The sequence below is a fragment of the Pelophylax lessonae genome (assembly GCF_965119305.1).
Source record: "Pelophylax lessonae genome assembly, chromosome: 3".
In the NCBI taxonomy this organism is placed as follows: domain Eukaryota; kingdom Metazoa; phylum Chordata; class Amphibia; order Anura; family Ranidae; genus Pelophylax; species Pelophylax lessonae.
Genome location: NC_138770.1, coordinates 180,920,952 through 180,938,132, shown reverse-complemented (window position 1 = coordinate 180,938,132; position 17,181 = coordinate 180,920,952). Strand labels below are relative to the sequence as shown.

Sequence of the window (17,181 nt, the reverse complement as noted above, 5' to 3'; positions counted from 1 at the left end):
ACAGCTCAGGATCGGCTCCTACTCCCCCACCGGAGGTCCATCGATACCCAGGGTCCTGGCGGCAGTGCCTCAAATCCGGCCAGATGGAGCGGTTTCTCGAGAAGGCCGCGCCCGACCTCCGCCGGCCCCTCCACAAATCGAGGCCCCGGTCTCGGCCTGCTCCGGCGCGGCTGCGGAGCTTACAGCCATGGACACCTCTCAGCAACAGCCGGGGACAACACAGCAGCCCCCTACACTGGCTCTCTCCCCCACCTTGCAAGGTACCTCCACCGAGCAGATCGCTCAAGCAGTAGCGGCGCTGTTAACCCCTACCATCTCGGCCTCAGTGGAGAAAGCGGTGGCTGCTGGCATGGCCAGCATAAAGAAGGAGCTGGAGTCACACTCTAAGAGGCCCAATGAGGCTGAATCCCACTTATCCAATGTCGAGGATGAGCTATATCAGAAGCAGGGATCAGAACAGTCTCAGGACAAGCTTAATCGCATCATAATGGATAAACTGGAGGATCTGGAAAACCGATCGCGTCGGAGCAATCTGCGATTTATTGGGATTCCAGAGAACGTTGCCCCCTCTGCTATACCAGAACTTTGCGCAAAAAAAATCCCCGCTGCTTTGGGGCTACATGGCACATGTGTGGTTGAACGGGCCCACAGGATGGGGCTGTACTCCGAAGATCGTAAGACTCCACGCCCGATAATCGCAAAATATTTGAATTACGCGGACAAGTCTGCTATCTTACAAAAGTTTCGGCAAACTTCCAATTTCCAAATTGAGGGCATGAAGATCCTGATTTTTGCGGACTATTCTGTTGATGTCGCAAAAAGACGCAAAGCCTTTCAGACCGTATGTACGAAACTGCATCAGGAACACCTGAAATTCACCTTGGCCTATCCGGCGACTTTGCGCCTTCGTGCTCCTAACGGCGACCAAATGGCGTTTCAGGATCCAGAGGAAGCAGAAGCTTTTGTTCGCTCACTCCGCCTGGGGGATCAGGGCCCCTCTTCATCTTCATCTGCTAAAGCCCTTCCCTTTTCCAGACCGTTAGACCAAAGGAGCCCCAGAAAGAAATCTCCCAAACGGCAAAGATATGCCGATGTGGTCAGCTCTGGTCGCCCGAACGTCCCTCGCTGACAAGACCCCTTGCGGTTATCTGTGATTTGCACTACTAGGTCGACGCTTGGGACTGTTCCCACTAGGCCCTGGGCCTAGAGGACTCGTGGCGCCCCTGCCATTCTCTCAGGTTTGCTCTTTATGCTGTTTTGTTTTCATTGGCATACCACTTTTGTTTGTACCATTGCCTAGGTCTATAGCTCAGTGCACCATTTATTTTAACATTATGTGCTCCCGCTCTGTTTCTGCTCTGTACACCTCGGCTGCCCAGCATGCCAAGATTGGCTGGGAACCCGGGCTATAGTGTCCACTCGGGCCGTTCAGTGGGTCTCAACACCATTGCTCGACTCAGGGGGCACGCTTGGTGGGCTGGGCTCCGTGTTGTACACATGCGGAAAAAAGAGAGGTTCTTAATGTTTGTACTATTGATCTGCTATATTACGTTGTGTGTTTATTCACGGTTCCATCCCATTTTCCCACCCATCCCGCCCTCACCCCTTCCCCCTATGAAGGTGTGCTTTTGTCCTCAGTTTGCGAGCTCACGGTTACGAGAGCTTCCACGGGTCAGCCATATCATCTTGGTTTACCCCATTCCGCTGTCCCAGGGTAGGGCTAGGCCATGTTGGATTGCTTCTGGTATAAATTCTTTTTTTCCCATCCCATGCCTATAGTGACTTGGAATGTTAAGGGCCTTCGATCCCCGGTTAAGAGGATGAAAGTCTTGCGCCACCTTAAACGGCTTAAGACAGACATTGCTCTCATCCAGGAATCGCATCTGCTTGCGGAAGATATGAAGCGCATGGAGAAACTCTGGGTGGGCAAGGTCGTAGGATCGCCCGCCTCCGGACGCAAAGCCGGAGTGCTGATATTGTTCCATAAACGCCTCCCGGTTGAAATCCTTTCCACGGACGCGGATAGCGAGGGGCGATATGTATCTGCACATATACGGCTTTGTAACACTGAGCTAGTCATTTCCAACATTTACGCCCCTAAAGTCCTGGATCGCTCCTTCCATGCCGCAATTGCGGCTCGGCTTCTCTCCCTTCCCGATGTCCCCCATATTGCGGGCGGTGATTTCAACGCGGTAATGGATCCTGTTCTGGACAAATCCTCACCCCGGCAGGGATCGCATGACACCTTACGAGCTGGCCCCACTCCACTGGCGTCGGTAATTGAATCACTCTCCCTGACTGACGTTTGGCGGCATTCGCACCCCACGGATCGGGAATACTCCTTCTACTCCCACCCCCATAAACTATTTACTAGAATCGATTACCTGTTTTGTACTGACTCCCTCCTCCCTCTCCTGCGCGACGCCACCATACATGACATAGCGATCTCAGATCACTCCCCAGTTTCAGTATCCCTAACACTAGCGGAATCCCCCCCAACCCCTCTAATCTGGAGATTCCCCTCCTACCTTAAAAATAACTCAGACTTTACCTCATACCTACATCGTGCGTGGGAAGAATACTCGGCGACGAATATGCAACACAGCAGCTCCCCTCTCCTCTTTTGGGAGGCGGGGAAGGCCTTCTTGAGAGGCCGTATCATTTCTTATGCGGCGGCTTTTAAGCGGCACACAAATAGCGGATACAAAACGGCCAGCGAACGGTTGACGATTGCCCAGCGGGCACTAGTACAGGCTGATACCCCCACGGCGCGCACTACATGGCTTGAGGCTAAACAGGACTTTGACACTTGGGCCGACAGGGTAGAAATGATCCACAAAGCACACCTCGCGGCAACACTGCACCGCTTCGGTAACAAGGCCGGGAAACTGCTAGCCAGGTTGTGCAAGGGCCCGATGTCCACCACACACATTGGCTCGTTATGGAACAAATCGGGAGCGGTGGACTCTACCCCACAAGGGGTGCAAGGGATCATGCGTGATTTCTACGCCTCGCTGTACGCCCCCGAGGACATGGACAGCTCCGTGGCTGACTATTTCCTATCTGGGACTGAACTCCCCAAAATCTCTAAAGATCACTTAGATTCACTGAATGCCCCGATCACGGCGGACGAGATTGCGTTGACGATAAAACATCTTGCGGCCAACAAGTCACCGGGCCCCGATGGTCTATCTGGGGAATTTTATAAGACAGCCTCCCCCAGTATGGTTTCGACTCTAGTGGATGTATACTCCTCTATCTGGAACGGCGGACCCTATCTTCAGACGGGTAACCAAGCCATCATCAAGCTTCTCTCAAAAAAAGGGAAAGATCCACTGGAGCCGGGCTCATACCGGCCCATATCCTCGATGTCAAGATCCTATCGAAAATTGTTGCCTCCCATCTAGCCAACATTATGCCCCATCTGATACATCCTGCGCAATCAGGGTTCACCAAGGGTCACTCGGCTACTGTTAACATAAGGAAGGTCCTGGTTGCTCTAGACCAGGCTCGTGTACATCCGGACCGAGACATGGCTATTGTAACTCTTGACGCCGAAAAGGCATTCGACAACGTCAACTTCCAGTGTCTTGGACAGCATGGGCTTTAGTGGACCCTTCGTCAACCTTATTACCTCGATGTATCTCACACCTTCAGCCAGATTGTGTGTAGGGGGTGCCCTCACGGACGATTTTAGACTATACAAAGGCACCAGACAAGGCTGCCCCCTATCGCCGCTGTTATTCAATCTTGCGCTCGAACCCCTCTCCCGGTATCTACTAACCAAAGCCCCTCTACATGGGATACAAATAGGCTCCCAGGAGCTGCGCCTCTCCCTCTTCGCGGACGATGTTTTACTATTTACCTCTAACCCCTCGGCCGATGTCCCAGAGATAGTTTCCGCATTTGACAGATTCAAACAGTGCTCGGGTCTCAAGATAAATTATTCCAAAAGTGAAATACTCCCATTGGGAACAGGCCCCCCCCGCTCATGGGAAAGGGAATCCCTGTTCATGATTGCATCTCAACACATCACCTATCTAGGGATTAAAATAGGACGCACCCCGGCATCAATTTACACCCTAAACTACCCCTCCCTATTCTCCAAGATAATGAAGGAACTGGACAATTGGATGGAACTGCCGCTGTCGCTTTTGGGGAGATGCCACCTCATTAAGATGGTTAGCTTTGCCCAGCTCCTCTATCTCCTGCAAACCCTTCCTTTACTAATCAGACATAAGGATGCGCAAATCCTGCAGAAAGCTTTCTCCCATTTTCTGTGGTGGGGAAAGAGACCAAGAATTTCGTATAAAAAACTGCAACTCTCCAGAAGCGACGCGGGTATCAACCTGCCTAATCTGAGAATGTATAACCTGTCTTGTTTGCTCAGGGCAGCTTTGGACTGGGTATCTCAGACCTCACAATACTCCAACTTTGAGCTGGAGTCTCAGATGGCCAGTCCTCTCTCCCTAACTGCTCTTTTGCATACTAAATGGGCGACACTATGCCCGGAACTCCGCCACAACCTACTTCTAAGAGACACTGCCATAGCATGGAGGGAGATACGCAAACTCTTGAAATTGCCAATACATTTTTCCAAATTCCTTCCGATACGGGGTAATCCTACCTTTACTCCAGGCTTAACCCAATCCGTGTTTCACCAATGGGAGGAGAAAGGTTTATTGACCTTTGGACAACTATGTGATATCAGTTCTGGTACCCCCCTTCCCTTCCATGCCATTAAGGACAAATTTGATCTACAGGACAAGGACACTTTCTACTGGGCGCATTGCCTCCATTACCTCTCTTCAACAACTGGGAAACCAGAGACCCGCTTTAAAACGTCCTTAATTGACTCCCTGCTGGACTCTAACACCTTTACGATTTCCTCGATCTACAAGCCCCTTTTGAAGCAATGCCCGCCGGCATTGTCCACCTCAACTGCCTCTAACTGGCTTAAGGACTTTCCAGGCGATGATACCTTACCCAACATAATCAAAGGTCTCAAAGCCACCCTTGCTCTCACACCCAACTCAATATGGAAAGAGACCCAACTGAAGATCTTCCACCGTGCGCATTTGCCTTTTCTCTCGGATAAAACTATCCCGGATGCTCACAAATGCCCTCTTTGCTAGCAGAGGATGTCCATGCCGAGGTGAACAAGACATAGGAGAATATCTACGTCAGACAAATGCCCTACTCTCATACCTTATTTACCTACTGCCATGGACACAAATATACTTTGTAGAGTGACATTATGGGACTCTTTTGAGTGACTTTACCACTCTTGAGTCATCTGGACCAGTGACGGATCACTGTGGTGCCCTCGATCCGGCCAGCTCCCGCCAACATTGACTTATCTCATTCCTATCTTTCCAATTGAATTATGTTCTTGTAGCTCCTGACATCCTCTCGTCGGTTGACACCGATTTTAATCGACAGTCCAGTTGCCCCTACTAAGAAGCCCCCTTTGGGTTGACATTGGGTACTGAACTCTGGTTGACCCCTGATGAAGGGTTTACAACCCGAAACGCGTAGGGTCCTGTCCGGTTCATCCTACCAATGACACCCAAGGGTCTTCTGTACGGATACTGGTCTGTCAACACTTGCAAGTTTTTAATTGTTGTGTCTATCCTGCTCTAGACATACACGTTGTATAATTTTTGTGTTCTGTGTAAAAAATAAAATTTGTTTTTTATCTGTACAATTTTTGTATTCTTGTTCAGTGTGTGCGTGGCATATAAAATCCCACACCATTGGGGGTTTCTCCTTTTTCCTTGGATTTCCAAGGGTAGGTTGGTGGCAGCTTACACCTGTGGCTAACATTTACATATACCATAGTGCTGGTCACACCTGATTTTTCATACCTGAGCCATGATTGGCTAAAGGCAGTCTGCCTTGGTCCAATTATGGCAGAGATGATTTGATTGGCCAAAGCATGGAGGTCAGGGTGCATGCTTTGGCCAATCACAGAATGCACTGCAAGTGCACGCGCAGTGCATTATGGATGCGGGCGCTCGAATTTCCCACGAAGAAGCATATTTGTTCATCATTCGACTAATGGGTGAACAGCCAACGTTTGACTCGTACTTGAAGCTCATCCCTTATCATGAGTTTCATCACTTTTACCTCATGTATCTAATAAAAACTTTTTGATTTTATACATGCTTTTTGACACTACAGTAAACCCCCCTCCATTGCAGGGGTTACGTTCCGGACCCAGCTGCGAAAAGTGAAAATCCGAGAAATAGAAAAACCGTATTAAAATGCATTATAGGCATGTTTTTTTTACTGCCACTGTACGTGTAAAAGCATTTTAAGATCATTAAACACACTTTTAAAACAATAGAAACTCATTTAAACACATAAAAGATACCAAGAGACATAGCAAGAGCTATGGAAAACACAAAAATATTTCATTTTTATTGATTTATATAGTAAAATAACATTACAAAAAAAAACGCAATATACCAGGACCGCAAAAACTGAACCGCGATGGAGCGGGGGTTTACTGTATTTACTGCCTGTAAAATCCCAATGGGGTTCGTTCTTTCTTGGGTGTTAATTGTGCCCATTAAACCTACACCAAAAAAATGTCTTCCAAATGAAACCAACACCCACAAAGCTAGGCAGCCTAGACAGTCGTTCAGAGAATCCAGATCCAGAAAGCACTTAATCAGCGACATTGGCATCAGGGGCTTAATAGCCACTGTTAATCCATGAATAAGTCATTTTGAGAAATGTCAGCTGGTCCACAGAGTCTGTGAACAGACACGCTCTCTTATCTGTCACAAAACCCCCAGCAGCACTGAATGCCGTTCGGGAAGCACTCTGGGTGCAGGGCAGCCCAGTAGCTTAATTGCATACTAGGCAAGTTCTGGCTAGTGGTCTATTCCTATTACCCAGGGGATTGTCAACTGGAAAGCTCTCCATGTCTTTTTTCGCCCCTAGATAATCTCCCACCATGTGATGCAGATGGGATGTGGAAGCTGACAGCCCTGGGTGCCAAGGGCTAAAAAATTTTTGAATGGCATCACTGAGGCAGCCCCCTTCTCCACCACTCCACTCTTGACCATCAGAAGCCTCAAAACAAAGTTTTCCACCAGACTATAACCTACTAGAGTCAGGAAAGGCGTTACATAAACTGCTCTTTGGGTAAGCTACATAAACTGCTCTTTAAGGTATCCTCAAGAGATTTCATCTTCCGTTCCCTCGGTGGGGACGAGATGAGTTACGAGACTTTCCCCCTTGTAACGATGGTCAAGGAGAGTTGCAAATCAATAGTGATCCTTCTCCTTAATGCAATGTATTCTCGTGTCCTTTCGCAGGCTTTGAAGAATGATGGAGCCTATGCACTGCAAGTTTGCGGAGGCATGAGAAGAAGACTCCTCGGGGTAACTGAGGATTACAGTATCTGGAACTGCCTCCTCCTAGCCACATACTATGCCCAAAGGTTCTGGAAAAGGAAAACCATCTGTTAAGGGTTAACTTATATCTTACTCTGCTTCAATGCCTCCAAAACTGTCATAATCCTCCCTCTCTTCTTATGTGTTCTGCGGCATAGCAAGAATGGTGTCTGCATCAGGAGGCCCTGAGGGGAAAGGAAGTCCTCCTCTTTCTCCCGCTGCTCTGCCTCAAGTGTCCTGTCCTCATGTCATGCAGAGTCACTTTGCTCCAGCAGGAACACAACAGGGATTGTGTCCCTGATGCATGCATTGTCACGACTCACCATCCTTGTGGTTGCCTCAAATGGTGACAGTACAGTTGCATGCTTTATTGGCAGCCATTGGCGTGGGGAAAAAAAAGCCGGTCATTGTGCCATACTTACACAGGTACTTGTTGGCCCTCTGCTGCATGTACAGCCACTGCAGCATTACCAAAGTCAAGTTCCACCTGGTGCACATGTCACAAATCAGGCAGGTTATGGGAAGGTGGAATTCCCGCTGAATTTCAGCCAACCAAGTACGGGCTGTGTATGACCACCTGTACTGGCTACAGACTCTTCTGGCCTGCTTTAGCAGATCTTCCAACCCTGGGTTCCTATTTAAGAAATGCTGCATTACCAACTTGAGGACATGTGCCAGACATGGCACATGTCAACTTTCCTTGTCTGTGGGCGGACAGGAGGTTTGTGCCATTATTGCACACCACCATTTCTGGCTCCAAATGGCATTAAGTGCAGCACCTCTGGGCCTGCCGTGCAGAGCTGCAAGAATCTCTGCTCCTGTGTGGCTCCTGTCCCCTAGACAGACCAGCTAAAGCACCTTATGGCACCTTTTAGCCTGACTCAATTAATAGCCTCTTGAACGCTTAGGGGGGTACTTGGACAATTTAGCAGAAGAGAACATGAAGGAGGAGGAGGGTAGAGCTAACAAATCTTGCATCATCACTACTAGCTGTATGGAGATGTGGCGGCATAACAAGGTGTAGTACTGAGCCCTATCCTGCATCCTTCTGAGTTGCAAGCAGAGTTCCCCAGTGTGCTGTGAACTAAATATATCGTCTCTGACCATGCTTGCTGGACCATCTGTCAGCAGCAATGTGTACCTTGTCACTAAATGCCTTTGGCCCAATGATGCTACAACATTGCCTTCCATGTAATGGTAGAGAGCTGGAATGGTCTTACGTGAAAAGAAATAGCCACTGGGAACCTGCCATTGTGGTACAGCACATTCTGCAAATTCACGGAAGGGGGAAGAATCCACCAGACGGAAAGACAGGCGTTGTAAAGCCAGCAGCTTTGACAAGCTTGAATTTAGACGCTGGTCATGTGGGTGGCAGTCCCTTTTGTGTGACTTTCAGGTGCTCTTGCCAACAGAATGAGTGGTGGGAGGTAAATGCATTAAGCATGGCTGGTGTTTTTGCCACTCGATGTGCTTGAGGCAGAGTTTGCAATTTGCAACAGTGAGATCGGCTGCACATGTGCTAAAAAAAGAAAAGTCCCAGACAATGGAGCTGTGGGAAGTGGGCTGAGAAATAACAGCTCCACAATCTGGTGGAATAGGGTGGCTGCTTTCTACTCTTCCATGATGGCTGCCTCTTCGGGGTTGTGCCTCACCCTCACTATCCACCTGTGCTCTAGCAGGCACCCAAGTCACGTCAGTGATCTTATCACCTTGATCATCATCCCCTCCATGCTCATTATCACTGGAGACAACTTGTGCTGCAGCTGGGGGAAAATGACTGCCAATTTGTTGTTTTCCAGTTTTCCCCACTTGCTGTAGGGCTCATGTTCTTACCTTCCTCAACCTTAGAACCAAGATGTGAATCAACGAATGGCTGTAGTTGACGCTTTGTTCAAATAACTCAGCTGACTCCTCAATGCCTGATGTTGGGTCTAAGGAGGCAGAATAAATCACTCTAGAAGCTGCAATGGACTGCACCCTAGTCTCTGCTTGGGTGACGGAGGATGAGGATGAGAATGGTTTAGTAAGCTAGTCCACCACCCCCTCTGCATTCTGTGGCTGGATAGCACAGGCAACATTACTAAACAGAGGAAATGATACTCTGCCTGAGGACGGACCATGTCTACGATTATTAACAAAATGTAATAAAGATGTGGAAATGTGTACATGGATACACTTTAATCAATGAAAAGTGGTGTTTGATGAACTTTAACTTGAGTACTCACTACACAGACACACTACAACATACTGCAGTAAAACTGCATTGATGCACTGAAAACAAGATTTTTGTAAGATCTTACCGTAAAGTCTTTTTCTCTGAAGTCCATTGACAGACGCAGCCTCCATCTTCATTAGCTGAATGGGTTATGCTCCTCCCTGCAGAAGTGGTCTAGGCAGGAAAAAAATGTACACGCCCACTGGGCCATCCCCACAGGCATAACCCACACACCCTCTTTCTTAGCAAACCAGTAAAAGTTGTAAGCAGTGAAGAAAAAAACATCACCATATCAAAGGGGCGGGTGTTGTGTCTGTCAATAGACTTCAGCGAAAAAGATTTTACAGTAAGATCTTACAAAAATCTTCTTTTCTCTATCGTCCATTGATAGACACAGCCTCCATCTTCATTAGCTGAATGGGACATCCCAAAGCAGTGTAGGCATGAGAGGTGGGAAGAAATAAAACTCCAAAGGCTAAACTTAGCCCACTGGGCAACAGGAGCTCACCCAGGTAGAACTACCCCTAAGACAAACAAAATCATTCTCTTATGAAACAGCAGCCTGCAAAATCTTGCGGCCAAAAAGAGGCATCCGAAGATGCCAACAAATCCACCTTGTGGAATTTTGTAAAGGTGTGTACAGACGACCAAGTCACTGCCTTACAAACTTGTACAACAGAGGGCTGATGGCAAAAAGCCCAAGAGGCACTAAGCACTTTAGTAGAATGCGCCTTCTCAGGGAAAGGAGGAACCGGACACTTGAGTGAATAAGCCTGAAGAACCGTCTGCCTGATCCACCTCAAAATGGTCGCAGCAGACGCAGCCAAACCTTTCTGAGGATAGTCCGTAAGGACAAAGAGTTCGATCACCTAAGGACTCAGTAACCGTCAGACAAACTCTTATCGTCCGAACCACATCCAAAGAGTGCAGGGCAAATTCTTTGGAATGCTTAGGCTTAGGACATAAGGAAGGCAACACAATGTCTTCATTAAGATGAAAACCTGACACCACCTTAGGGAGAAAAGACGGATTAGGTCGGAGAACCAAATTATCCCTGTGGACCACCAAATAAGGTGAAGGACAGGACAGCGCCGCTTACTCAGATACTCTGGGAGCAGAAGTAATAGCCATTAGGAAGGCAACCTTCTGCAACAAGGAAAGCAGAGAAATCTCCCTAATTATTCTCAAAAGGAGGCTTTTGAACAACAGACAAAAGCAGATTGAGATCCCACGGAGGCAACGGGGATCTCCTCAGAGGCGCCAGGTGACGCACCCCCTGAATAAAAGTGCGAATCAGGTTATTAGAAGCCAACAGGCATTGGAAGTAAATAGCCAAGACTGACACCTGACCCTTGATAGTGCCCAACGCCAGGTGCTGCTCAACCCCTTTTTGTAAAAAAGCCAAGACCCTAGCTATAGAAAACAAGCAAGGGATCAGCTGCAGCTATTCACACTATGAAATGTACGATTTCCACATACGATGGTAGATCTTCCAAGATATCGACTTCCTGGCCTTCAAGAGGGTAGGAATCACTGAGTCAGAAAGGCCTCTATCCCTCAACATCTTGCTTTCAACAGCCAAGCCGCTAAAGCCAGCGACCGTAAAGCAGGATAGAAGATCGGTCCCTGAAACAGCAGATCTTCCCACAGAGAAAGTCTCCATGGAGGAATCCACGACCAATTTTACCAGGTCTGCGTACCAAGACCGCCGAGGCCAGTCTGGTGCCACTAGAATGACCAGAATGCCTCCCAATGCCACCCGGCGAAGAAACCTCGGCAGGAGTACGAGTGGAGGGAAGGCATAAATCAGCCGATACTGGCTCCAAGGAGCCACCAGAGTGTCTGTGGCGTCAGCCAGAGGATCCCAAGACCCAGCCACAAATCTCTGGAATTTTCTGCGGAGGTGAGACGCAAACAGATCCACCTCCGGAGTCCCTCACCGGTCACACAGGAGGTGAAACACCTCCGGATGAAGGGTTCATTCCCCTTGATCCAACACCTGACGACTCAGGTAATCCGCTTGCCAATTCTCCACACCCGGGATGTGGACTGTGGAAAGAGCTGGAACATTGGCTTCTGCCCAAACCAGAATCTCAGCCACCTCCTTCGTCGCCAGGACACTCTTGGTGCACCCTTGATGATTGATGTAAGCCAGAATCTCTTTCTGCAGAGGCCTGGAATGAGACTGAGCAAACGGGACCGCTTCAAAGGTTGACACCATCACACCCAAGGCCCTCATGCAGGCCCGCAGGGAGGACTGATTGGTTTCTATCAGCAACCTGATCGCCATTTGCAACTTCTGAAGTTTTTCCAAGGAGAGAAAGACCCCCGCAAGAGTGGGGTCAGCCCCAGATAAGTGACCCGTACGGATGGCGATAGAGCAGATTTCTTGAAAATGATCATCCACCCGAATTCTTGAAGGGTCTGAACTGTAATAGGGATTTTGTCCAACAGATCAGAATGAGAGTCTGCTCGCAACAGGAGATCATCCAGATATCCCAAAATTGAGATTCCTCTCTGATGTAACAAGGCCAGCACGGGGCCAGGACCTTGGTAAAAACTCTGGGAGAGGAGACGAGACCAAAGGGTAACACCAAAAATCGAAAATGCTCCTCTGCCAGCGCAAAGCGGAGGAATCGCTGATGTCCCTCGAATATGGGGATGTGGAGATACGCATCCTTCAGATGGATGGAGGCCAGAAAATCCCCCTCAAGGATGCCACCACCGACAGAATGGACTACATTCAAAACTTCTGCACCCGCATAAAGAGGTTCAGAGCCTTGAGATCCAGGATTGGATGCACCTTGCCCTCCTTTCTGGGCACCATGAGCAGGTTTGAACACCCAGAAAAAATCAGTTTGCGAACCCATTTGTCCTGAACGAAATAAGTCCAGAGTTCCTGAAAGAAGCGCAGACATCCCCCTACCCCAGAAACGGGTGAGGGCGCCCTCTTCACGCTGAAGAGGACTTGTCTGCAGCACCAGACTGACTGGTCTTGGACTTACGCCAGTGCTTCTTAGACCCTCCAGAAGCTCGGAACAGCTTACTTTTTTCTTGCGCCCCGGGGGCACGAAAAAAATGTCTATGAGCAGTAAAGAAAGGACCCCACTTAGCATGGGGTGTTTTACCTTTGGAGGATTGAGGAAGAAGAGTACTCTTCCCGCCAGTCAGACCCTTGATCAACTCATCCAGTGAGTTGCCAAACGCTCTCCCAGAAAAGGGAGATCCGTCAAGGCTTTCTTGGAAGCTTGGTCAGCCGACCAGCTCTTCAGCCAAACCATGCGGCGTAGGGCGATCCCCACAGCCGAAACTCTGGCCACCAGGGGAGCTGCATCACACAGGAACACCAGGGCCTGGGCCATCTGGTCCACAAGTTCCATCAGTTCTGGGGGAACTACGTCAGGTTCCAATTTCCCTTTCAGAACCCTAATCCATTCCGCAACTGTCTAATACCAAAATAGACACAAAGAAAGGTTTCCAAATGGAATCCGCCAACAAGTGAAGATAGCGGAAAAGGGATTCCATCCGCCTGTCCACCGGATCCGTAAAAACCGGGGGAATCTTCCACAGGCACAATGGTAGATTTGTTCGACCTGGAAACAGGGTGGTCCACCTTAGGTAGCACCGTCCAACGGTTGGAGACAGTATCAGCAAAAGGATTCCGGCATTTAAAGCCTTTTGGCAAAACTAGCACGTGCTTAACGCGCCGCCATTGGTCATTCACAATATCATGAAAAGTCTCGGGACAGGGAAAAACCTTGCCAGACTTTTGAGTCTTGTGGGAGCCAAAGGCCACCCGTGTCCCTGCCGACATGGGCTCATCAGCTAACTTTGAAGCATTCCTCACTGAAATAATCAGGGCTTCCACCAAAGTGCATTCCCACGCTGCAGTTGAAGAAGACTGGTCCTCTTCACCATCTGACTGCGAGGACAGCGACCCTTTAGGTAGGGGGGCATCTGTGGTGACCAAAGATAGAGAAGGCAGCAGGGTTTTTGGCTAGTAACCTTTTTCATCACAAAATCAACTTTTGTTGCCAGGCTTTCCATAGCTGCTGAAATCGCGGCCAGTGATTGCGATGCGGACTGTCCGGGAGTTGCACAGAGTGGGTCTGAGGGGGAAATTACAGCCTGGGACTCCATATTCAAAGTTACAGAAAAAACGGAGTACTGTCACTTTAAGAAGCGCCAATCCCAATTCCTACCACCGATCGCATCGGTCTGCAGAGTCCCCCTTAAATATACACTAACAGCAGAGTGTGCAGGGATATGCCCGCAAAGACCCCAGGACTTTATCACCACCTGAGAAAACCCTCCTGAACAGCCTGCAGCAGGAAGAGGAATCACAGGAAGTGACCTCGGCCTGGCTGTAAAAGGTCACACTGCTAATGCAGTACATGGGACTACACAAAAATGGTTGCCAATGCCTTTTAATAGGAAGCGCAGGGAAAATGGCTGCCCCATACAAGTCAATGGGAAAAATAAACACATTGCCCACACTTAGTTGCGCCCACAGCGTGCCATGTGGCCAGGGACCCCCACAACGAAGGCCTCAAAGATCTACAAGACCCAGGAAGCAGCAATGTACTATTGCCACCCCCCTCAGGATACCAGGCGCCCCAGTTACATAGCCCCTGGTGGGGGGCAGGAGAGGGAGAAAGGACACAGAGGCCGGGTACCTGACAAGCCAGGGGGATCTTTTAGAAGGTACAGGTCCCTATTATCCCCAGGAGAGGGCCCACATCCCCCCCAAGGCCACTAGGGGCAAGGGGGGGTCACATTTACTCACCATACCATGGACTGGGTGGGCTCAGCTCCAGGCAGACTTCCTCCCACCCAAAGTGGGGGTGCTACAAGCCGATGTCCCCATCCGGAAAGAGGCACCATCGTGGTGGGGCCTAATGTGGGACTATAACCTGCTTACGCCCATAGGCCAGGCTGGGGGGACCATAAGGATCTAGATTATCCAGTGCGAAGCCCCAGCCGGCATTGCTTGGAGATCACCAGGAGGTTCCCCATGAGCACTAGCTAGCAAAATGAGTAAAGAGAAATTAAAAAAAAATATTCTGAAAATAATACAAAAACTGAGTCCCAGCAGGAAACCTAGGTCCTACTCCTTCTCTAGGCAGAAACAAACTGGTTTGCTGAGCAGAGGGTGAGTGGGTTTTGCCTGTGGGGAGGGCCCCGTGGGCATGTACATTTACAGTTTTCCTGCCTAGACTACTCCTGCAGGGAGGAGCATAACCCATTCAGCTAATGGAATAGACTGCAGTAAATGTGCACTAAACCACTAAAATATATTGCGTTGAACGTACAGTACTAAAAAATACTGCGTTAAACATGCAGTAACACACTAAAAATACTGAGTAAAGCACTGAAATATACTGCAGTAAACCTGCCCTGGAAAAATAAACTGACACTAAAGTAAAAAAATGAATGGTCAAACTACACTCATGCTGTATTCTTACTGGATTCACACTAAAGTAAAAATGAATGGTCATACTAGACTCACACTGCACAATCACTAGATTCACACTAAATTGATATTCTACACTGACAATTGAATCACAATAGCATACTATAGCACATTAACTCGCTAGTATCACTGAACAGAGCCCTGTTCTATCGTTCTCCACGCCAAGATCACACTGCAAATGGCCGCAATGGGAAGAATATTTTTATAGTGCGGTGTGGGATTAAGAGCAATGAGCCATGATTGGATAAAGTCATCATCACAGTGTCCAATCATGGCTCTGAGAGTGCTATGTGCCCTGATTGGGTAAAGCATTCGTTGCTTCTGACAATCAGAGTTTCCAATGCACTGTGCGGTGGCATAGTGCATTGTGGTCGTTCTGCGGGCTGAACAAACGCTCAAACGCCCTGATAATTTGGGTGTTCTCAAAGGGACTAACAGCTAATGTTCGGCCGGAAATCATGCTCAGGCTGAACCCTTCGCCCACCTCTAATTACCAATCATATAAAGAGCCGTGGACACCACCCTTGGGAGAAAAGCACTACATGCAACAACCACTCACTGAAAAATGCTATCAAAGATTTTTTAGTACTTAAACATTTAAAATATGGAAGGATGAGATATAACAAAATGAAACATATCTAAACAAATCATGTTTGACTTACTTTTTATGGGTTGCATCCTGAAATTACAACTAAAATTGGACATAGGTTGCCCGAACTATGACGATTTCTGTTAAATCAGAGAAAATTCAAGCTGTGGGTGTCCCTGCAAGCATCCCCTGGCTTGAAAAATTGCATGAGATAAAACAGTGGAATTGAATTATTTTCAAATAATGTATAGCCAAGCTGTATAACACTCACACTCAAGTTAAGGGAGCCAATCAATGATATCAGTCAATATATGACAGGAACTCAGCTTGGGCGAATGATCCCCATTTTAGTTTGTGTCAACAGGCTTAGCCTGGGTGGGCAGCATCGATGAAATTTTTTTGGATTCAGATGGGTTTTGCATTCCTACACAAGTCTATGTGAATATAAATCTCACTTGAAGCAGGTCAAATGCAGGTCAGAAGGAGGACAGCTGAAGATGCACCTGTCAAATTCTGGATGATCTCAGAAGCATCTCAAAAACTGATGACAAACTGATGCAATCAACACAACCCCAAAGTATATTGACACATGCCTAAAGAAATAGAACACTGTATTTTACTCTTATAGTTTAAAGAAATAAAATTGGCTTCTTACCTGCATAGGCCAATATAGTTACAGTAAGAGCAACTGTTGGAATCTTGTAGACAGGTTTTGAGTTTTGGAAGCGGAGAAGTACCAAATGGTAGCAGAAGGCACATATTGCCTCTACAAATATGCCTTGACCTAGAGAGGTTTGTAAAGATGAACTGCAATCATCTAACATCATTATCTGGATTGTGTGGAAATCTGTTAATTCCAGCATCCAATACTGTTTGATCAGGAACCTAGCAGCCTCCATGCCAGAATACTGAGCCAATAGTTTAACTGTTGTATCTACGAAAGGGCCATCCCGGAGCAGAAACTCCTGTAGAGATACCATAGGGTTGGCTGATGCTCCATCAAAGGTAAACCCATGAGCTAAAAACAGCAGGAAGAGAAGAGTGGAAACCACATCAGGTCCATAACCTCCACCCCACATGCCAATCTCCACTAACATGCGGAGTTCCATGTAGCAGGCACAGAGCTGCAAAGAGCTGGCTAGCTCGTTGGTTGTGCATTTGTAAATCCTGGCAGGCAGATATTTCTTAGTTATCCAGCGAATTAGCTGGGACAGTGCAACCACAGATATGAAAAAGCCAACCACTATGTTCAGCCCAGCCATGAGAACAAGCAAGCACGCTGCACCAGAGAGCTTTCTGACAAAGAAATACAGACTGTAAGCTTACAACTTATGTGCTGCTTAGTGTAGGTAAACGTGGCCCAATCTACAACCACTGGCGTCAAGGACACAGCTGGGAAGCTCTGCAGGTGTTATTTTACCCTATATAGATATTAACAGCATGCTTGCTAAGTTATCTCTTGAATGAAAAGAGGGGTCATTGTGGGCAGCACTTATTA

At 48.1% G+C, this 17,181-nt stretch overlaps 1 protein-coding gene across 1 annotated transcript in view; it reads right to left on the bottom strand.

Moving 5' to 3' along the window:
• AQP12B (aquaporin 12B) overlaps nt 1-16,945 on the bottom strand; it is a gene marked incomplete at its 5' end in the record, with an annotated part of 63,603 nt that extends 46,658 nt beyond the window's left edge. Inside the window, one exon of the mRNA XM_082249341.1 lies at nt 16,339-16,945. Within this exon, the coding sequence (XP_082105467.1) occupies nt 16,339-16,945 (607 nt within the window). The remainder of the gene's footprint in view (nt 1-16,338) is intronic.
• Between the last annotated feature and the right edge of the window lie 236 nt (nt 16,946-17,181).